Raw genomic sequence first — 23863 nt, 5'->3', positions numbered from 1 at the left:
AAGTAGATATGAGAATCCAACGGTCTTCTATTAAGCCAGACATGAAAAAACTCTGCAAAGATATATAATAATGACTCTCTTTTCACTAAATTTTTAAAAATTTGAACACATTTATTTTGCATAAAAATTTATTTATATTAACATCTATATTTATAAAAAGATCCAGGCACCATCACATCCAAAACAAACCAACAGACGACCTAATAGGCTGAGTGGGGCGACAAGGCTGGCAGGGGGATTAGTGAGGGACAACCAAATGACTGAGCAGCAGGTTGTATGGGGCAACCAGGCTGGCAGGAGGGTTAGTGAGGGATGACCAAACAACTGAACAGCAGGCTGTGTGGGGAGACTAGGCTGACAGGTGAGGCAGTGAGGGGTGACCAGGTTGGCTGGGGGGCAGTGAGGGGCAACCAGGCTGGCGTGGGTGGGACTGTTGGAGTGAACAGGCTGGCAAGAGAGGCAGTGAGGGGCAACAAGACTGGTAGGGGAGGGGGAGAGTTTGGGGAGACCAGGCCGGCAGGCAGAGGCAGTTAGGGGTGATCAGGCAGGCAGGCAGGTGAGCAGTTAGGAGCCAGCAGTACTGGATTGTGAGAGGGGTCCGGGCCTAAACCAGCAGCCAGACATCCCCGGAGGGGTCTTAGATTGGAGAGGGTGCAGGCTGGGCTGAGAAACCTCACCCCCATGCATGAATTTTGTGCACTGGGCCTCTAGTATAATATAAAGCATTTTTAAAGTTTTCGGTTTTAATTTCTAATACAATATCTATTGATAGAAATAACCCATATCAACAGAAGCTCTTTGGAGTGTTCTGTAATTTTTAAGAATGCAAAGGTGTCCTAAGACTAAAAAGTTTGAGAACTGTTAGTTGAAATTCATATGTTTTGACAGAAACCACAATACCAAACTATATACAGGATTCAAATTCCTACTCTTATAGAATATGAAAAGGGAGTTAGAAAAACTCCCCATGCTTTAAAATTATTAAATTTCTTATCAATAAATTAAATTAAAATTTGTTATAATTTGTGATGGTATGAAAACCACACATTTAAGAAAATGAACTATTTTAAGTATCCAATGTGGAATTTATAAGAGGATGCTTACAATCCAACATGAGTTTATTCTGCAAAATAGAAATGAAGTAAAGAAGCATAAGATTTAGGAAGAAGTTATATTATAGCTGACCTTTGAACAATGCAGGGTGCCTACCCCCATGCACTTGAAAATCCATGTATAACTTTTGACACCCCCTAAACTTAACTACTAATAGCCTACTGTTGACCAGAAGCCTTGCTGATAATATAAACAGTAGATTAATACATATTTTGTGCATTATATACTGTACCTACACTAATAAAAGAGAAATATGCAAATCGACCATTCTTCCATGACACCCACCAGCCAATCAGGAGTGAGTATGCAAATTAACCAAACAAAGATGGTGGGTTAATTTGCACACACAGGCGTGGAGCAAAGACTGAAGATGACTGAAGGCTGAAGACTGAAGAGGCTTGGCTTCTCCACTGTGGTTGGAGCGGAGAAACTAAGCCTTGCTGTGGCCGGAGCAGGAAAACCTAACCTTGAGGCTTGGCTTCTCCATTGTGGCCAGAGCAAAGGCCTTGGTTCTGGGTGCCGGAGGAAAACCGGTACTGGCAGCCAAGGGAAGGAGGGCCTATTGCACAAATTTTTGTGCAACAAGCCTCTAGTTTTTACATAAAGTAGGTGAGAGAAAAGAAAATGTTATTAAGAAAGTCATAAGGAAGATAAAATACATTTATAGTACTGAATGTGTTTGTTGAAGAAAATCCACATATACGTGGACCCTTCCATATCAAACTCATGTTGTTAAAGGGTCAACTATAGAGTGAAGTGAGTCTATAAATTCTAAGTTTACAGAAATTAAAGCATGTGGGCAAACACTGAGGAATTTGTGGCTCTGTTTTCAGTGTTAAGTCTGAAAGGCAAGAGTACCTTGGGGAAAATCAGAAAGAAATCTGGCTTATTTGACAAGTGAACTATGATTGGCTTTTTCCAAAGTTTGGCAGTTTTTAGAAATATCACTATTGTTAACATGATGAGAAGAGATAAAAAGTTAGAATATGATGGATTTTGACTTGCGTAGAAAAGGTCACAGTGAATTAGAAGAAAGCTAACATTAGCATTATATAGCTATCTTTTTAAGTAATCTGTATAATTTTAGGGGAACTCTAAAATGACATTGGGAAAGGGTTCCATGGAGGAAAATTTTTCTAAAGATTGGAAAGAAGCCATGAAAAAATACAAAAAAAAATGAGCTTACCCAGTAGGGAGAAGTCTTGGCTTCACTTGTCCTGGTGGAGGAAGGGGTCTCCTTATAGTAGCTCTAGTCAGGGCTCTTCTTAGAGCCCTTTGGACAGAGGTTGTCCTCTACACTGGGGGCAGCACAAGAAGAAACAAGCTGAACTCTCAGCCTGAGAATATGGGTTTATGTACAGTGCTGGATCATAAGGTCCTTGGCAGAATAAAAGTACAGTACCTGCAATCTCATTGACCCAGTCAGTAGAGCTTTGGTACTACTCTGCTTTTGTGAAATCCAGGCCAAAAGAAATAATTAAATCTGAAGGAGCCTTGGCTGGTTTGGCTCAGCAGTTAAGAGTGTCAGCCTGGGGACCGAAGGGTCTCAGGTTCAATTCCCTCTCAAGGGCACATATCTTGGCCCGTAGGGGTGCATGTGGGAGGGAATCAATTGATGTATCTTTCTCACATTGATGTTTCACTCTTTTTCTCTCCCCCCTTCTCCCTCCCTTGCACTCTCTCTAGAAATCAATGGAAAAAGTATCTTCCAGTGAGGATTGTTAAAAAAAAAAAAAAAAAGCTAAAGGAATTTTCAGTCCATCAGTGGGTAGTTCTTGTTATCCCTGGTTAGTTGCCTCAAAGATCCTTTTAGTGCTCAGGTTCCCATCTTTCTTTCCCTCCCTCCCTCCCTCCCTCCCTCCCTCCCTCCCTCCCTCCCTCCCTCCCTTCCTTTCTTTTTCCTTCACTTAACCTGGGGAAGCTGATTCACTCACCCCTCACTTAAGTGATTTTATACACAGGAGACTTGACCCCTGAAGCCTCTCACCCACTCCCCACCACCCTCCTCATCCCAGGAGGAAATCTGGAAGCCTGTTTTCAAAGGCACTTCCAGAGAACTGCCCAAATATTGCTATTACAGAGTGATCCATACCAACAGTTTTTGAACTGTCTATCTGATCAAGCCCCATTTGTAGCTCTTGGAAGCACTAATAGGAACCAGGAAAAGAGGGTTTGTCTCAGAGATGTCATCTACCAACACTGTCTACAAGAGCAGCAAAGACTGCGTAATTTTGCCATCAATACTGATTTGATGATCACTTTTCAAAAGAAAGATGGTGCCGAAACCGATTTGGCTCAGTGGATAGAGCGTCGGTCTGCGGACTGAAAGGTCCAGGTTCGATTCTGGTCAAGGGCATGTACATTGGTTGCGGGCGCATTGGGGGTGTGCAAGAGGTAGCTGGTTGATGTTTCTCTCTCATCAATGTTTCTAGCTCTCTATCCCTCTCCCTTCCTCTCTGTAAAAAATCAATAAAATAAAATAAAATAAAATAAAATAAAATAAAATAAAATAAAATAAAATAAAATAAAATGAAATGAAATGAAAAGAAAGATGGTATTGGCAGGAAAGCAAGTAATGTGTCAAACTTCTGGAACCCTCTAGAGGTTCCATTCTATACCAGAGCCTGTCAGGGCCACCATTGGACACTGGACGTTCCTGGAAACACCATCAGACACCAGATGTGATGTGAGATTTAAGCTGCTGCTATTGCTTAGTGTCACTAACTCCTGGACTAAAAACCCTTGGTAGAGTACTCCATTCACCTTGGTACATCCAAGCATCCAAGAGAGAGAGAGAAAGAGAAGGAAGGACGGACGGAGGGAAGGAGGGAGGGAAGGAGGGAGGGAGGGAGGTAGAGAGGAGAAACATCCACCAACTGCCCTGACTAGGAATTGAACCTGAAACTTTGGTATGTGCCATTACCAGGAATTGAACCCACCACCTTCTGGTATATAAGATGAAGCCCCAACCAACTAGGGCTAGCCTGTGTAATTTTGATTATAACTTATATAATAGCAACTTAATACATTTTTCCTCTATCTGCCTAACACAGTATATTTATCTTTGGGCACTGTCTTTTGTTTATTTGTGTGTGTGTGTGTGTGTGTGTGTGTGTGTGTGTGTGTATACCGTGTTTCCCCGAAAATAAGAAATAAGACATCCTCTGAAAATAAGACCTACTTACAGGTTTCCTTCTGAGTGAAATATAAGGCATCTCCCCGAAAATAAGCACCCCCCCCCCCTAGGCTAAACATGAGAGATTTGGTCCACTGATTCTGAAAGAAATGAAGTCACAAGAAATTCACCAGGAAATTCAGAAATTGGATTGTTATGATGATGTTCCAGAAGATGATGACATGATTGTCATTGAAGAAATGAGTAAATTCTTGATACTGTAGGATTCACAGTTTGTCTGGTTTGTGTTGACAACTATTGTACTACCGTACCGTATACAGGTAATAAATTTCCTTTATTTTCATTTAACAATAAATGTGTACTGTATTCTTCTTCATGGAAAAATAAGTCATCCCCTGAAAATAAGACCTAGTGCATCTTTGGAAGCAAAAATTAATATAAGACACTGTCTTATCTTCGGGGAAACAGGGTATGTGTGTGTGTGTGTGTGTGTGTGTGTAATCAATTTGATGCATATGATACTGGTACTACTCTGCTACTACCTCTATGATTATAATTTAAAACAATCATTTTTTATACTATTTATATAGAGATCTATAGTTTATAAGGTGCTTCTATAGATATTCTAGAATAAAAAGAGAATATGTTATTTTTCACTTAAGACTCAGAATTACTAATGTGAACATAATTAGTCCCATTTATCAACACGGAAATTGTAGTCCTATACAGTTCTTTATGGTAACACAAATAGTAAAATATAGTGCTGGAGCTTGAATCCACATTTTCTGGTTGCCCCTGCAGTGATCTTTCTACTACAGGTATCATTTATTTTATTTAACAATAGGTTTATATTCAGAACAAAGGCCCTCTCTGATTTTGCTTTAATCTCACATTGTTCTGTGACTTGTTTTGTTTTGTTCTAGGAAGACATGTTTTGGCAGATGAAGCACTCAAGCTGGGTATTCTAGATGAAATTGTCAACTCAGACCCAGTTGAAGAAGCAATTAAATTAGCCCAGAGAGTTTTAGGTAAGAAGATAATAAAAATAGCCCCAAGTTGGAAACAAGCTAAATGTCTATTTTAACAAACTCCTTAAATATCTTCTGGTATATCCAAGTGATGCAATATGACACACCTTTAAAATTAATGAGAAACTATGTATTGATATGGTATGAGTGCTGTGATATAGTATATAAACTGTAAAAAGCATGTTTGTATAGAGTGGATTACCATTTGTGAAATAAGAAAGAGGGAATGGGATTGAATGACTATTTGGAGAGAATGTATATATGTAACTGTTTGTGTTTAAAATATTTCCATAAGGATTCATAAGTAATGGCTAATGGTTGTCTCTGGGAATGGGGCGGGTCAGCCAGAGACACAATTGGAAGGAGACTTTTTATTGTTTACTAGAGGCCTGGTGCACGAATTCACGCATAGGTGGGGTCCCTCAGCCTAGCCGCTGATCGGGGCCAATTGGGGGGCCAGCTTGCCGGGGGTGAGGGACCATGGGAGGTTGGCCCCAGCAGCAGGCTAATCAATGGCTGATTTGGTGAGGAACTGGGCTCCCTCCTCCCTCCTGTCTGGGTCGTAGGGTGCAGGTGAACCAGATTTGGGGCTGTCAGGGTCCCAGCAGCAAGGTCTGGGTCAGTGCGCACCACAGCTACTAGCTGGTCATTCTGGTCATTCCATCCTAATGGTTGCTTAGGCTTTTATATCTCTAGATTCTCCCATACCTTTTGAATTTTTATTAAATGAATTCATTTTCTATTAAGAAATATAATTAAAATCAAAACAAATAAGCAAATAAACATTTCAGCAAATAGAAGACAAGCTCTATAATTGACCACGATAAAAGCATGGTTCTGTTTCTGTGAGTTATGTTTTCTCTCTCATTGATTTCTCACTGTATAGAGTCATGCCATCCTTTAAGAGTTCTTTGGTGTGGTGCTCCTAGAGTGTTTCTTTCCTTTTCTAGCTGTTTCTTTTTAATGTGTGGAAGTTGGCAGCAAGATGGAGAGGGTTAAAGAGTGTTAGAAAAAATAATTGGAAAGAGTGCTGGTTACAAGCAGAGCAGGGCGTTCATCTCACTACTTAGTGGCAGGCAATGGCTCTGTGTCATTCAAAGGCATTCTTTTGAAAAAGTCATTCTTTTGCTGACCCTGGTAGGGGCCAAACACTTTTCTGAAATACTCATTCTTTTTATGGCTCTAGCCAGTTCCTGTCAATGCAATAAGAAAAGCTTGAACTGGAGAGGCCAGGGTCTGTGGGAGAAAAATAATGTTGACTCATAAAGAAAATCTGCAAGTCTTTGCCCAAGTGGGAATGAGTGTCCTGCTGTATTTCTCTGCCTTCAGTCTTCAGCACATTTTCATCCCTGGTTTCATTGTGCCTCTTGAGAGGGCTTATTGTTGTGTTGAAAGTCACCTGGTTGTTTACAAAAGGCTATTTACATTTGGAGGTGCCTAAATTAGTTTTGGTTGGGGGCTTAAATAGATTGTTATTTATATCTGTGGCCTTAGTTCGTAAAGAACCTGGTTTCAACAGAGAGTTCTTTTCCTGAACTGATTTCCTTAGATTCAGATTTGAGAGTTAAGTTCCTTCAAGAAATAATGAGGATCATAGTCTAATACATTTATAAAGTTGTCTGTTTTCATTTTTTAAAATTGATTTCATTTTTAAAATTAATTCAAATTAAAAGTTTTAAACGGGTGTGTGTGTTTTTTTTAAATTTATACAATTTATAATAAAAGTCTACTCAATCTCAGGTACATTACACAGTTTGTCCACTTGATGGCACCCAAATATTGAGGAGGAATCATTTGCTTTAAAACTTTGGTAGTTCACTTGTTAACAGTAGGGGAAATGGTTCTGGGCTTTGAACAATTATGTATAACTATTTTAAATTATAGTCATGAATACTATTTAGAAATACGTAAAATTATTTGTGTACAAAAGTGTCTAAAATATAACTTACGTATATTCTATAATTATAGCTACATAAAATATGTATGAATACAGACAAAAATTTAAAGGAGTTATGCAGAAATGAAAACATGTTAGTTTTAACCCCAAAATTTTATGAATAATCTTTTTTTTGTTTTGGTTTTTTCTTTATTGGGGTATAATTTATACACACAAAAAGTCTCCCATTTTAAGTATAGAGACAGATGAAATTTTGTAATTGGAGTTTTGTAGTCACAATAACGAAGATGTAGTTCTATCACCCGAAGAATAGTATTCTCATGTCTCTTTCCAGTAGATTCCCTCCCACAGACAGCCACTGACCTGCTTTCTGTATTGATTTTTAGAATTTCTCATAGATGGAATCCCACATATAGTATGCAATCTTTTGTTTGACTTCTTTCACTTACCATGTTTTTGAGATTCATCCATATTGTTTCACATATTAATATTTTCTTTTTTAAATTACTAAGTACTAATCTATAGTATGGCTATATCACAATTTGTTTACCCATTTATCAGTTGATGTACATTTAGGTTATTTCCACATTAAGCTATTGACAGGGAATCGAACCCAATGACCCTCTGTCCAAGGGCCAACATTTAAACCACTGAGCACTGGTCAGGGCAGGCTCCAGTTTTTTGTTTTGGCTATGACGTGCATTGTGTCTCTTTTGGAGTTTGGGGTTTAAAATCCTATGGAAAATTCTGGAACTTTTTCTTTCTATTTTTATTTTATTTTATTTCTTTACTAGAGGCCCAGTGCATGAAATTGTGCATGGGTAGGTCCCTAGGCCTAACTTGCGATCAGGGCCAATCAGAGCCAGGCCCATCAGGGGCAGGCCAAAGAGTAGGTGATGGTTGCTGGGCCAGGGGCAGAAGGAATGGACACCAGACACTGATGCTACTATCGTCAGCACCCTGCTGCAGCGCGGTTCCCTGCCTCCTCACTTCCTCTTTCCCTCACCTCTGCACCACCACTGCAGTGGGCCGATAGGGGCCTGCTGGCCAGGGGGAAGAATAGGGTATGGGAAGTTGGCTGAAAGGAGGGAGCCAGCCCTCAAATCCCCTGGGAAAGGGGTCATCCCTGGTTCCCTATCCTAATTCGGGGGCCTGCCAACCAGAGGGAGGGGCCATGGGAGGTTGGCCAGCTGGGGTAGGCTGGCTGTGGGAGCACACTGACCACCAGGGGGCAGCTTCTGCTTTGCGCGTCTGACCCCTGGTGGTTAGTGTGCATCAAAGTGACTGGTCATTCTGGACATTATGGTCACTTAAGCTATATATATAGATTTCAGAGAGAAAGGGAGAGGGAGAGAGAGATAGAAACATCAATGATAAGAAAGAACCATTGATCGGCTGCCTCCTGCATGTTCCCAACTGGGGATGGAGCCTATAACCCGGGCATGTGCCCTTGTCTGGAATCAAACCTGGGACCCTTCAGTTCACAGGCCGATGCTCTAGTCACTGAGCAAAACTGGCCAGGACAATTTCTTTCTATTTTTAAAAATGAGTTTCACTAGAATTCTATGATTTCCTGGTGCTGCTTTGTGATAGGTAAATGCTAGAGAAACAAAGTAGAAAAATAGAGCAATTAATGAAGGACTAGCTCAGAGAATCTTATCTACATTTGCCATTTATTATCTTGTCAATGTGAAGTTTAGCTAGGCTTATTTGTTTTGCCTTTCATTTTCATTGAAAGTCTTATGCTTTTCCTTTCTTTTTATGCTTTCTTGATTTTTTTTTTTGTCTTTAAATATAGTATGTGCTTATTTGGCAGAACAAAATTGATGGGTTGATTTGAAGAAAAAGCTCCATAAAACTGAATTATAAAAATATATATTGATATTTTATAATAGGTATTATTATAAAATATGTTAATAAAATATACCAATAGTAAAATATATTAATACAAATTTGTAGTTATGTGAAGCTGGTACCATTGTCTCGATCTAGAGGGATGGTTCTCAAACTTTATTATGCATCAGAATCACTGTAAAAAGAGACTGTAGGACCCCCTCACCACTTTCTGACTCAGTAATTCTGAGGGGGGGCGGGCCAAGACTTTGCAGATCTAACAAGTTCTTAGGTGATGCTGATGGTGTGTTCTTGAGCCCACACTTTGAGAACATCTGGTATAGGAGAACAAGGGGAAGAATGGAGGTAACTTTTCCTAGCTTGACTTTTTACGCCTGGCATGCAAACACTACCAACAGTCTCAAAGATATTTGTAAATCAGTTACAAAAGGCATAGTTAAAATACATACATGTATGTTGCACACCTTGTGAATATACTAAAAACTGCTGAATTGTAAACTTTAAAACGGTGACTTTTATGGTATGTGAATCATATCTGAATTTTAAGATACAGGTAACATTTTTTTTTCCTTTTCCCATTTGTAAAAATATTCTATCAATTCAGCCAATTCCCACCCCCATCCTTACCCCCAACCCCACTTCTGAAATACTGACTTAAAAAAAATAAAAGGAAAAAGTTAACTGCCCATATTAGGTTTCCGCATCCAATAGGAAAGGAGGGAGAGAAGGGAATTTCCAAAGGCAATATTGCAATCAGCAGTTTTGGAACCAGTTATGTGTGGGAGGGTATTGTAGAAGATTAGCATGTATCTAAAAATGTGATTTGGGAAGTTGCTGCAAATGTCTCTACAAACTTAACGTGTATCCTGGAGATTTAACTGTGAAAGTTAATTAGCTTCGTGCATCTTAATACTCTTGCTATATGAAGCCTCTCAGACTACTGCCGTGTAATGGATTTAGCAGAGCAATTCAGAATTACTTGACCAAGCCAGATTGCTTTGGCTACTCTGGGGAGAGCAGGGTCCTGTAAAATGCTATTCATTCGCACTTGCATTTGGCCAGTAGCCTGCTTTTACCCGAACTGAGTGAGAACTCCTGGTTACCACGTGCGTATTTCTGGCAGGAAGCTGAAAATGTGTGTTGTTATTCAAAGACGGGCACAGGGGACATCTGACTGGGAGCCTCAGCTCAGGAACCAAATGCTCTGCTTTTGTCTCCGTAACGCCCCCTGGTCCTGTGACTGCACTGGGCTGTGTTCGCCATTTTTAACAATTCTAATTCTGCAGAAAGACCTTGGTCTTTTTGTTCGTTTTGATTTTGTGACTTTAAAAAATCTTGGGGCTCCATATGTCTTTCTCTTCATTTTATCTTTTGCTCTTTGTAAGTTATTTTTACTCTCTGTGAACATTCATATAAACTTATTTTCCAGGAGCAGAGTGATTCTGCCTTACGTAGGAGGCCTAAGCACATGTCTACTTTTAACTTCCCTGGGGAAGGTACTGCCCAGCTTCTGTGGGTGCCTCCCGCAGGCCTGGGGAGGTACAGCTCTGTCTGCTCTCTACAGAGCTTCTGTGACAGACACAGCTACTGCTCATCAGAATCAGAGAAGAGAGAATCCTTTATGCCTTTGGAGACCATTTCACTAAACAGCGCGCTGTGTCGCTCTTCATCCTGGGCAGAAAAAGAATAATCTTCCTGTAAGTTTGCCGGAAAGGAAAGAGGGAAAATAATAGCTTCCTTTTCTTCCATTAGGAGCATGGTTCACTTAAAAAATTTTTTTAAAAATTTAATATTATGCCTTAGAAAACCTTGAAGAATTAAGGAAAAACAAAACAAAACAAAAAACGTGAATGGGTCAAGCAAATAGTTTGACCATAAGCACTTTTGAGTCAGAAATCAGTTTTCTCTTACCCATTTTCCTGTGCAGCGAATGCTGGTGCTGAACTGCTCACACTTGCTCCTCTTGTTATGTAGGTACAGTTGAGTGACTTTAAAACCAGGACTCTAAAACTACCAAGTGTGTAAGAAGTACGCTTTGAAAACATCAGACCTACAGACCCAAAGGGGGAATTCTGAATATATTTTGTAGTAATAAACCGAAATGTGAAGATAATAACATCCTTCAGTTACATCTAGCAAGAAAGGGATGGGAAATTGTTCGGGGAGGAGGGGAAGGGGTGCGGAGAGAGGGGAGTGATTTATGATGGTGCCCTGACCCCAGCCTCTCCAGTGGACTCACTTCTCTTGGCCTTCGGCTGGTTTGGACAAGGATCGTGGGAAGCTGCTAGGAAGCCCTCTGGCAGCCTGAGAGGTTCTGAGTATCCCCAGGGTAACAGGCTTATGCTGATCAGCAACATTTACTATACACCATGAAGCAGGCTTTTCTTTTCTACTTCTTTTATTTCCTTTCTCTTCTCTCTCTTTTTCAATCTCTGGCTCAGGGTAAACTTGCCAGGAGCTGTAACTGTCCTTGGTACGGTGGATGGCATAACATTCTGCTCTCGGACCTCCCAGAAGCTACACCTCACCATCAACAGTTGAATTGTTTAAAAAACACTCGTGCCTACCTTTAAAGACGCTTCACTGGGTCTGGGGTGGAGCCTGGGCATCTTAACCTTTTTAATCTCCTCAAATAACTCTGATGTGTGCTGCGGTGTTGAGAATCAGCCCGTCGTGGTGGAAACAGTGGCAATGTCACAAGAACAGAGATCGCTGTAAGATATCCTGGCCTATGCCTGTACTGGGCATAGATTGCATCAGTCCCCTGTCTATGCTACAACATGGACAGCTCATCCCTCTTCCCTCAGCCTCTCGGTTCCTCCGCACACTCATCCTCTCCCTACTGTCCACTCTTGTCTTGCTTTGGGGCCACCAGGAATTAAATCAGGTCCTGGAAAGATTTCCATCCTTCTCTGCTGAACTTGCCTTTCCATAGCTCAAGGATTAACTGGTAGCCTACTGGGTAGAGTTTATGTTTTTCCAACAATAGTAGTGTGGATAGGGACTCCATGCTGCTAATTGCTATCTTTCCTTCCTTTCCTGAATCATATATATATATATATATATGTATGTGTGTGTGTGTGTATATATATATATATGTGTGTGTGTGTGTGTGTGTATAATAGATTTTTTACAGAGAGGGATAGAGAGTCAGAAACATCGATGAGAAAGAATCATCGATCAGCTGCCTCCTGCCCCACCACCACCACCACCACCACTGGGGATGTGCCCGCAACCAAGGCACATGCCCTTGACCGGAATTGAACCTGGGACCCTTAAGTCCGCGAGCTGATGCTCTATCCACTGAGCCAAACCGGTTTCGGCCTGAATCCTATTCTTAACATAATATGGTGAAGCATCAATTTAAAAATCCATTCTTGCCCAGCCAGCTCAGTCATTAAGCATCAACTTATGAACCATGAGGTCACAGTTTGACTCCTGCTCAGGGCACATGCACTGGGGGACATGCAGGAGGCAGCCAATCAGTGATTCTCTCTCATTGATGTTTCTATCTCTTTCTCCCTTTTCCTTCCTCTCTGAAATCAATAAAAATATATTTTAAAGATAAAATAAAACCATTATTTTAAGTTCTAAGTAGTAATCAAGCATTAAAATAGTCTCCCTTCCTATGTTAAAAAAAAAAGTTGAAATTATACAATGCTTTACAGATATACTTCCAAGTGGACATGATTACATCCTAACCGTACTGGCTCTCTGTTGGACACATAGTAACAGGAATGCCAGACAGGCTCACATTCATATGTGTTTTTTTTTATAGTGAAACTGTTTTATGAGGTTTGGTAGGTTTTATGTTTAACCAAAGTGTACATTTTTTATATGATGTTTTATTCTTGAAGAGATGATAGTACTTTTTAGAAAACAGTTTATGGTATACTGTTTTAAAAAAAACAGTTCTGATAATGTAATTTATTAGACATTTATTCTCTATATATATGTTTTTATTGATTTCAGAGAGGGAGAGAGAGATGATCATCTATGGACTACCTCCTGCACTTCCCCTAATGGCGATCAAGCCCACGACTGGGCATGTGCCCTGACCTGGAATTGAATCATGATCTCCTGGTTCATGGGTTGACATTTAACCACTGAGCCACACCGGCTAGGCAAACATTTATTCTTTTATGCAAACTTTAAGAATCATTCTATTGAGTTATTTTTATTTTTTTTATTTTTTTTTCAGTATTGAGTTATTTTTAAAAAATAAAAAATAAACGTTCTGATTAGAAATTTATATATAAAATACATATATGGAAATATTTTATGCTTTAAATATATCATTGGCTCTCCTAATTAAGATCTTATGTTCTTCAATAAAATGTTATATTATCTTCTTTTATATATATGTATATATATTTAATTTCTTTATTGATTAAGGTATCGCATATTTGTCCTCAACCTCCATTCCAATTCCCCACCCCTCCCCACTCATGCCCCCACTCCCCTATTTTCCTTGACCACTGGTTAGGCTCATATGTATGCCCACAAGTTATATTTTTAAAGGTCTTATATTTTCTAGGAATTTTTTAAACAGCTTTAATAAGGCATAATTTACCTTATAGAGTTATGCAACCATCTCCATAAATCAGTCTTAGGACTTGTTCACTACTACAAAAAGTGCCCTCATGACTTTTTGCAGCTAGCCACCAGCCTTAAGCAACCACAGATCTTTCCAACTCTGCACATTTGTCTTTTCTGGACTTATACTATAAACAGCATCAGACAATAGGTAATCTTTTGCATTCAGCTTTTTTCAGTTAGCATAATATTTTTGAGGCTCATTTGTAGCATGTGTCAGTAGTTTGTTCCTTTTATTGCTGAGTCGTGTTCCATTGTATGGCTATACCACATTTTCTTTATACATTCATCAGCTGATGGATATTCAGATTGTTCTCAGTTTTGAGTCCTTATGAAGAATGCTGCTATAAATGTTCATATACGTTTTATATAGCTGTATGTTTTCATTTCTCTTGGGTGGATTCCTAGGAGTAAAATTGCTGGGTTGAACAATAAATTTATGCCATCTTTTTAAGAAACTGTCAAAATGATTTCTAAAGCTGATGTACTGTTTTACATTCTCAGGGTTCCAGTTACTCCACATCATCACCAACATTTGATATTGATGTCTTTTCTATGATAGTCATTATAGGGGTCTGCATTAGTTATAAATAGCAGCATAACAGATTACCCCAAAATTTAACTGCTTAAAGTCAAACATTTATTAAAATCTTGCAGTTTCTGTGGGTCAGGAATCAGAATGGTTAGCTAAATCCTCTGGTTTAGGATTTCACATAACGTTACATTTAGGTGTTGTGGAGCTGTATTCATCTCAAGGCTAGACTGGCAGAGAGGATCTTCTTCCAAGCTCCTGTGGGTGTTTGTTTTCGGGATTCCGTTCCTTATGGCCCTTTACACTGAGGGCCTCAGTTCCTCTCGGGCTGTTGGCTGAAAGCCTCCTTCAACTCTTTGTCACATGGGCATCACCAAAGGGCAGCTGGCTGTCACCAGAGTGAGGAAGTAAGAGGGCAAGAGAGGGTAAGATTTTTGTAGTTTTAGTCTCAGAAATGAGGTTGTTTAGAATCTGCCTATACATTCATTGTGGTTTAAATTTGCATTTCCTTAATGACGAATGGTGTTAAACATCTTTTCACATGCTTTATTAGCCATTTGTATATTCTCTTTGGTGAAATAGCCACAAAGTTTTGTCCACTTAAAAAATGAGGTTGTTTGCCCTCTTCTTATTGAATCATCGGAGTCCTTTATATATGGTGGATACAGATACTTACTAGATATTTGTTTTCAGATTGTATTAGTTTTTCTATTGCTTTGATAATAAATTACCACAAGCTTAGCTTAAATAATACACATTTATTTTTTTACTGATGTATAAGTCAAAAGATCAGTAGGGTTTTACTGGGCTAAAATGCAGGTGTCAGCAGCTTCACTCCTTTCTGGAGGTTGTAGGGGAGAACCTGTTAGTGGAATTCAGTACCTTCGTTGTAGGATCAAGGTCCCTGCATTTTTGCGTTGTAAACTGAGGGCTGTCCCTAGTTTCTAGAGGCCACAGTGTTAACTTGGTTCTTGGCTCCCTTCCTCCTTCTTCAAAGCCATATCATCAACAATAGGTTGATTCTTTTCCATGTTGCAACTTTCTGATCCTTTTTCATCAAATCTCTCCCTCACTATATGGCCAGGAAAGATTCTCCTCTTTTAAGAACTCTTATGATTGGATTGGGCCGACCTAGATAATACAGGATAATCTCTACATCTCCAGATCTTTAACCTTAATCACATCTGTAGAGTCCCTTTTGCCATGTAAGATAGTAAGTTCACAGGCTCTGGGGATTAGGAAGTGGACATTTGGTGGAGGTGGTGGAGTGGGCATACATATTTTCTTTCAATCTATGACTTATCATTTCATTTTCTCAATGATGGTTTTTGAAGTACGGAAGTTTTTAATTTTAACACAGTCTAATTAATTGATTGACTTTTCTTTCATGGATCGTGCTAAAAACACTTCACCTAACTCAAGGTCACAAAGGTTTAACCTATGTTTTCTTCTAAAAAAATGTATAGTTTTAGCTCTTCAATGTAGATTTATAATCCATTTTGAGTTAATTTTAAAAATATACATTTTTATTGATTTCAGAGAGGAAGAGAGAGGGAGAGAGAGATAGAAACATCAATGATGAGAGAGAATCATCGACCAATTGCCTCTTGCATACCCCCCACTGGGAACTGAGCCTCCATCCTGAGCATGTGCCCTGACTGGGAATCAAACCATGATCTCCTGGTTCATAGGTCGACACTCAACCACTGAGCTATGCCAGCTGGGCTAATTTTTATATATGGTGTTAGTAAGGATTTAAATTTATTTACTTTCTGCATATAGATATCCAATTGTCTCAGAAAACGTATTTGTTGAAAAACTGTTATTTTTCTCTCTCAGTGAATTGTTTTGGCACTTTTATTGAAAAGCAATTGGCCATAATTATAAGGACTTATTTCTGATCTCTCAGTTCTCTTCCATTGGTTTGTACGTCTATCCTTGTACCAATATCACACTGTCTTCTTTTCTAGGTATTTTTAAGTCTTTGTTACTGTTAGGAATCAAGTTAAAATTACCTTGAATCTAAAATATTATTAACTCAGAGCTATTTTCCTTAAAGTGACTGACAGATTAATATTTAATCTATTATAAAATTGGAATAATAGGAAAATGCTGCTTCATGCTTCAATTAGGTAACTTGAAATTGCTTCGGAACTTTTAATTCTTACGGAACTAAGTTGCAAAGATGTTAGAGACCTTGGTATTCATGTTACATTCAATATCCTATTGAATAGCATTTAATTTTGTACTTTGAACTTGAACCATTATCATTATTTACTCATTTTCTCTTAGTCTAAGTAACAGTTCCAAAGACCTGATTTTCCTTCTGATTTCTTTCAGATCAGTCTCTAGAATCCCGTAGACTCTTCCACAGGCCGGTGCCGAGCTTGCCCAACATGGACTCTGTTTTCAGCGAAGCCCTCCTGAAGATGCGGAAGCAGCACCCTGGGTGCCTTTCTCAGGAGACTTGTGTCCGCGCGGTCCAGGCCGCCGCACAGTATCCCTATGAGGTGGGCATCCAGAAGGAGGCGGAGCTGTTTATGTACCTTCGGCAAACAGGGCAGGCTAGAGCCCTGCAGTATGCTTTCTTTGCTGAGAGGAATGCACATAAGTGGTCAGTTCCCTCCGGAGCAAACTGGAAAACGGCGTCGGCACGGCCCATCTCTTCCGTGGGCGTCCTCGGTAAGAACGTGGGATCGTTGATGACATTCTCCAAATCTGCACATGGGACCTGCTACTACCATTTGCTTAGGGCCGCTGGGTTCCAGGTTCTATGCTAGATATATTATGTGTGTTAGCTAACTTAGTTTTCACCCCAGCCCATGAACTATCTTCATTTCACATGTGAGACCTGGAGACAATAACCTTCTCAACAAGGAGCTGAATACTAGTAAACACACGTGGTGTGAGAGTCTAACACTAGATATGTCTGAATCCAAACTCTGGGCATTTTTTCACTCATCCCAACCTCTTCTCTGTTTGAATCTGTCACTCCTGAATTTCCCAACAATGATTATTATTTGTACCACATTTTAGGTGTGTCCTGTCACTCTTGCAGTGAGGCATTTGGAATAAAGTTTCTGTCTTTCTGGTCCCTGGAACCATTCATTTTCTTCTCCTAGTTCAAAACCAACTATCCTCAAATCCATCTGAACCTTGAAACAGGGCTTACCTTCTTTTGACACCTGGAATTTTTCCAAACAAACGTCTTCCTTCCTCAGAAGCTAGCTCTCTGATTGGCTTCTTTGGGCCACTTTCCTAAGCTTCACTTGCTCTTAGTCTTGGCCCAAGAATGATCTGTTGTGGATTTTAAACCTGTGAAATGGAAAGTAAAATGTTATATGCTTCAGCTCATGTACAGTCTTTTGGGGAAAGAGGTTCATAGTTTACTAAAAGCATTCTCTCTCTCTCTGTCTCTCTATCTCTCTCTCCCTTTTTTTCCTTTGTTTTTTTTTTTTTTCAACTTTATTAACCCTCACCAAAAAGAGAGAGAAACACTGACATGAGAGAGAGACATTGATTGGTTGCCACCCAACTCAACCTGCAGAAAAAGAGTCCACTCTATGCATCTTCTTAGTGTTATCTTAGTCAAGTTTTAGTATAAAACTAGAGGCCTAGTGCACGAAGTCATGCACAGGTGTGGTCCAGCTGGCCTGCCCCAATCAAGGATAATGAGGCTGTGCTGGCTGGGGTGGAGGGGCCGTGGTGTAGGGGCAATGGGAGGTTGCCAATTGGCCCTGCCCTCAATCAGGGTGGGGGGTGATTGGGGGCAGGGCCAGCTTGGAGGGAGGAGCCGGGGTGATTGGCAGGCTGGCCCTGCCCCCTGGTCAAACTCCCAGTCAAGCTCCCAGTCAAGGGTACAATTTGCATATTAGTCTTTTATTATATAGGATAGTTGGTTTAACATTTTTTTTCAATTACATTCGACATACAATATATAAGTTTAAGGTGTACAACATAGAGACTAGATATTTATATAACTTACAAAGTGATAACCTGCTAAGTCTAGTACCCATCTGACACCAAGTATATTGGTACATATATATACAATGGAATACTACTCAGTCATAAAAAAGAATGAAATCTTGCCATGTGTGACAACATGAATGAACCTAGAGGGTTATGCCAAGGGAAATAAGTCAGACAGAGAAAAACAAATATTATATGATTTTACTTATATGTAGAATCTAAAAAATAAAATAAATGAACAAACAAAACAAACACACTCATAGATACAGACAACATGTTGATGGTTGCCAGATGGAAGGGGTGTTGGGGAGATGGGTTGAAAAGAAGAAGGGACGTGGGTCAGCAAATTTTTTCTGTGAATTCCAGATAATTAATATTTTAGGTTTTGTGGGCTGTAAGGGTCTCTGTTGCAACTACCCAACTCTGCTATTAGCACAAAAAAAGCCATAGAGAACAGAAAAAAAAAATTAACATGGTTGTGTTCCAATAAAACTTTATTTATAAACACTGAAATGTGAATTTGATACAATTTTATGTGTCATAAAATATTATTCTTTTTATTTATTTATTATTTAGTTAGTTATTGGTTTTTCAACTGTTTAAAACGTGAAAACATTTTTAGCTTGTAGGCAGTACAGAAGCAGGCAGTGGTCCGGATTTTAACAATACTAAGCCTTCTGAATAATGAACCTGAGATTCTTTTCATATATTTGGGTCTTCTTTAATTTCTTTCAATACTGTTTTTGGGTTTTAGTGTATAGTTTTTGCAATTCTTCATTTAATTTTTAATTCTGAACTATTTTATTCTTTTTGATGGCTATTATAAGCAGGATTGTCTTCTTAATTTTATATTCAGATTTTCCATTGCTAGCATGTAGAAATACAATTGATTTTTGTATATTGATCTTGTATCCTGCAAATTTGCTGAACTTGATTATTAACTCTAATAGTATGTGTGAATCCTACACATTGTTATATACTCTAAAGCACTTAGCACAGTGTCTAGCCTTAACTAATATTGAATCCATGTACACTGAGTGGCCAGATTATTATGATCTCTGAACGCATAATAATATGGCCACTCAGTGTAGTATCCTATATAATAAAAGCCTAATATGCAAATTATCCCCTCAACTAGGAGTTTGACCAGCAGGCAAACCAGCCAACTGCCCATGTCCCCTCCCCTGGTCAGACTGGCCAGACCCCACCCATGCATGAATTCATGCACTCGGCCTCTAAAAAAAAAACAAAAAACAATACACACACACACAAAGTGGCCAAATCTGGCCACTCAATGTATATTCCTTGAATTGATCTCTTTAAATGTCACATTGCCACAGAAGCCTTGCATCCACTGAATAGTTTTCCAGTTCTCAATACCATTGAATCATTTTTTCTCCTTTACTCTTATTTACAGGCTTGGGAACAATGGGTCGAGGCATTGTGATTTCTCTTGCAAAGGCCAAGATTCCTGTGATTGCCGTAGAATCAGACAAGAAACAGCTAGAAACTGCTAACAAGATAATAACCTCCTTCTTTGTAAAGGAAGGATTGAAAATGCAGCAGAGTGGCCACACTTGGTCAGGACCAAAACCCAAGTTAACTTCATCTTTGAAGGAGCTTAGTAGTGTAGATTTAGTCATTGAAGCCGTATTTGAGGAAATGAATCTGAAGAAGAGGGTCTTTGCTGAACTGTCAGCTGTGTGCAAGCCAGAAGCTTTTCTGTGCACCAATACGTCAGCCCTGGACATTGATGAGATTGCTTCATCCACTGATCGTCCTCACTTGGTCATTGGTACCCATTTCTTCTCACCAGCTCATGTCATGAAGTTGTTAGAGGTTATTCCCAGCCGATATTCTTCCCCCACTACTATCGCCACTGTTATGAACTTATCAAAAAAGATAAAAAAATTTGGAGTAGTTGTAGGCAATTGTTTTGGATTTGTTGGGAATCGAATGTTGCATCATTATTACAATCAGTCGTATTTCTTGTTGGAAGATGGCAGTAAGCCAGAGGAGATTGATGAGGTCCTGGAGGACTTTGGTTTCAAGATGGGACCTTTTAGAGTGTCTGATCTTGCTGGGTTAGATGTGGGTTGGAAATCTCGAAAGGGGCAAGGTCTTACTGGACCTACGTTGCCTCCAGGGACTCCTGCCCGAAAGCGAGGCAACAGGAGATATTGCCCAATTCCTGACATGCTCTGTGAATCAGGACGATTTGGCCAGAAGACAGGTAAGGGTTGGTACCAATATGACAAGCCATTGGGTAGGATTCACAAACCTGATCCCTGGATTTCCAAATTTCTATCACAGTACAGGGAAACTTATCACATTGAACCACGTATCGTTAGCAAGGATGAAATTCTTGAGCGCTGCTTATATTCGCTCATTAATGAAGCATTCCGTATCTTGGGAGACGGGATGGCTGCCAGCCCAGAGCACATTGATGTTGTCTATTTACATGGGTATGGATGGCCAAGGCACAAGGGAGGGCCCATGTTCTATGCGTCCACAGTTGGGTTGCCCACAGTGCTAGAGAAGTTGCAGAAATACTACAGGCAGAATCCTGACATTCCCCAACTAGAGCCTTGTGACTATCTGAAAAAATTGGCTTCCCAAGGAAACCCTCCTCTGAAAGAATGGCAAAGACTGGCAGGACCCCCTAGCAGTAAACTGTGAGTCAGTCTTTCAGGTTATGCCTCACATGCTGGCATCAGGTAATGCTCACTGAGCATTAAATTTAAATCCTAAGGTCCAAAGTAAGATTGCTCTGAAATACAAAGCTAAAGAAATAATCAGCTAAGCTTGCTTTTTGGGTCTTCTGCCTGATGATTCTAATGGGTAAAATACTCAGTAATGTGCTTCCTTATGCCTCTGAATCTGCCCCTACCAGATAAACTTTCCAATCCCAACAAATAAACTCATGTTAATACCTTTATAGCTAAGAAGAGAGCCTCAGGAATTAGTTCCCAAGTGCTTTTATCTTTGGAAAAATATGTAATCGATTAACAGCTGATAAAAGCAACTAAGTTATAAATAATTTTTATCTTCTTCAGCCTCACACACATAGCACTAATAGGAAATCTTATGGATCTTCCATTTAGTAAACATTCACTGTGCCTCCCCTGAGCATCTTGAACAGCACTTGACAGACCAAGAGCCCAGGCAGTCATTAATCCAGCATGGATGCCTGTGATGAAGTTCAGTCCATAGTCTCAGCCGTGTAATGGAGATAGTCTCCAGGGTTGAGTCAGCAGTGAAGGTTACTGTGAGTGAGCATGAAAGCTGCCCAAGGGAAGGCAGAGTGTCAAAGGCAGAACAGAGTTGAAGTTACAAACAAGGCACAGTTGGGAACTGGTGAGGGGCCAAGTGCTTCAGACCAGAATGGAGAACTCAGAGTAGCTTGGCAAGTCATGCCCAGTACTAGTGTATCGCTTCTGTCCAAGGCCCACTCACACATGTCCACAGTTGTGCTTGCTGCCTGCAAGGAACTCAGTAATGTTTGTTGATAATTACCTTGAGATCAGGGGATATCCTGGTCTTTCTTTACTCTTCTATTCATGGAGAAATAATAGGTAGTAGAATGTTGTTGACTTAGTGTAAGAAGGGATCTTAGAGAATGCCTAACCTCCTCTGATTCTGTCTTTGATTTAGATTCTGTAATGATGCCAGTTTTCCTGTCATGATAAGCCTTTGTATTACTGGGTGTGAAAATGGTTAAATTTTGAAAAGTCCAAAATTATTATAAAACAATTTTTTTATAATTTTGTTATAATTATAAGACTTCTCTTTTAATGTTCTGTGTGGTTGGTTAACATTTGGGGGGTTGGTCAACACAAAAACTCGTACACAGATGTTTTCATCAGAATTATTCATAATAGCCCCAAACTGGAAACAAAGTAAATGTCCATCACTAATGGATGGATAAACAAATTGTGGAATAGCCTTACCATAGACTATTCAGCCATAAAAAGAGATGAAGTACTGATATATGCTACAACATGATGGACCTCGAAAATACTTTGCTAAGTGAAAGAACCCAGTCACACAAGGCCACATATTGTATGAACATTTATATGAAATGTTCAGAATAGGCAGATCTCTAGGAACAGAAAGCAGATAGCGGTTGCCTAAAGCTGGAATGATTGGGGATGAGAAATGGGGAGTGACTGCAAATAGGAACAGGATTTCTTTATGGTTAATAAAAATGTTCTGAAATCATTGTGGTGGTGATTACATAAGTCTGTGAATCTACTAAAAACTATTGAATTGTATACCTTAAATGGGTTAATTACATGGTGTGTAATTATATCTCAATAAAGATTTTAATAAAAAAGTAAATAAATGGACTCAAGTTGTTGGCCTTCAGTGTTGATTCTGTTTTCAAAATATTTTTACCTGTGAACTCAAACAAAACCATCAAAAGTTCTGATAGAGCCCTAACCAGTTTGGCTCAGTGGATAGAGCATTGGCCTGCAGACTCAAGGGTCCCAGGTTCTATTCCAGTCAAGGGCATGTACCTTGGTTGTGGGCACATCCCCACAGGAGGGTGTGCAGGAAGCAGCTGATCGATGTTTCTCTCATCAGTGTTTCTAACTCTCTGTCCCTCTCCCTCTCTGTAAAAAATCAATAAAATATATATATATATTTTTTAAAGTTCTGATAGAAAAGTCTTGAATGACTATACTATATTTTTCATTGTAAAAACAAAACACCCTTAAAGTATGCCTCAAATTGCAGTTCAATTTAGAATAGTTTTGGAGAAACCAAGATGGTGGCATAGGTAAACACCTGAAATTGCTGTCTCACACAACCACTTCAAAACTACAACTAAAAGACAAAATGGGTATCATCCAGAAGGCTAGCTGAGTGGAAATTTTACAACTATTGTAGAAGGAAAGAGAAAAGCACACTGAGACTCAGAGGAGGTATGGAAGTAAAGTGCAAAGGTACCAAGGCACGCACAAAAAGGGCTTGTAACTGAGCACATGGTTGTTTTTTTTCAATCTGGAGGGAGACACAAGCTCCCGACTGCTCTGAACTCCAGTTCTTGTCGAGACTCTGGGGACCCAAACTCATTTGGGGAGAAACTCGACTATATGGCATCAGGCAGAACTTGAGGGCGGCTTTCTCTCAGAAGTGCTTGCAGCAATTACCTCGGGATACTAAGACCCAGGGTCCTCTTAAAGCAGGGCTGAAGAGCAGCCATAGCTGTTTGCCCTGAGACCTTGCCCCACCCAAAATGTGCACAGAGGCTTTTGCATATGAAAGGCTTGGCCCTTTACAATCTAAAATTACCTATCAAACTGCAGCTGGGTCAGAGAAACCCAGAACATCCAAAATAAGGCCCAAGGCCCCATACCAGCTTGTATTGGTTTCACACTGGGTATCATCTGGCACCTCCAAACCCCAAACAAAGAATAGGAATCTGCAGATCTCTCTGTAGCTCCTGCTGGGTGGCCTCAGGCAGAGGCTAAATTAGCACCTCCTTAGAGATCCAAGAACCAGTGGATCCAGTGGCCAGAGTGGGGCCATCCAGATTACAACTCCTTAAATCTATAAGGGACACACTCAGGGGGCAGACTCAGGGAGCAGCAAAGCCCCACTAGAGCAAGTTCTGCCTCATAAGGGTGTCTCCAGCATAGAAGTTCTCCCATCATAGACACAGCTGATTCTCACAGCCAATTGGCCTGAAGGCCAATTCCTCCCAGTGATACCAACAACAATCAAGACTTTAT

General features: G+C 39.9%; 1 protein-coding gene across 3 annotated transcripts in view; it reads left to right on the top strand.

Moving 5' to 3' along the window:
• EHHADH (enoyl-CoA hydratase and 3-hydroxyacyl CoA dehydrogenase) overlaps positions 1-22479 on the top strand; it is a 36887-nt gene extending 14408 nt beyond the window's left edge. For 2 of the 3 annotated variants that reach the window (XM_036446110.2, XM_036446111.2), the window contains 3 exons: positions 5173-5277; positions 16497-16838; positions 19543-22479. In XM_036446110.2, coding sequence (XP_036302003.1) covers positions 5173-5277; positions 16497-16838; positions 19543-20804 — 1709 coding nt within the window. In that variant the 3' untranslated portion in view covers positions 20805-22479. The remainder of the gene's footprint in view (positions 1-5172; positions 5278-16496; positions 16839-19542) is intronic. The other variant, XM_045583763.1, reaches the window with a different exon arrangement.
• Positions 22480-23863: the final 1384 nt, after the last annotated feature.

This window comes from Pipistrellus kuhlii, unplaced genomic scaffold (assembly GCF_014108245.1).
Source record: "Pipistrellus kuhlii isolate mPipKuh1 unplaced genomic scaffold, mPipKuh1.p scaffold_m20_p_2, whole genome shotgun sequence".
Classification (NCBI taxonomy): domain Eukaryota; kingdom Metazoa; phylum Chordata; class Mammalia; order Chiroptera; family Vespertilionidae; genus Pipistrellus; species Pipistrellus kuhlii.
The sequence above is the reverse complement of the archived record's forward strand: the minus strand, read 5'-3'. Positions and strand labels throughout refer to the sequence as shown.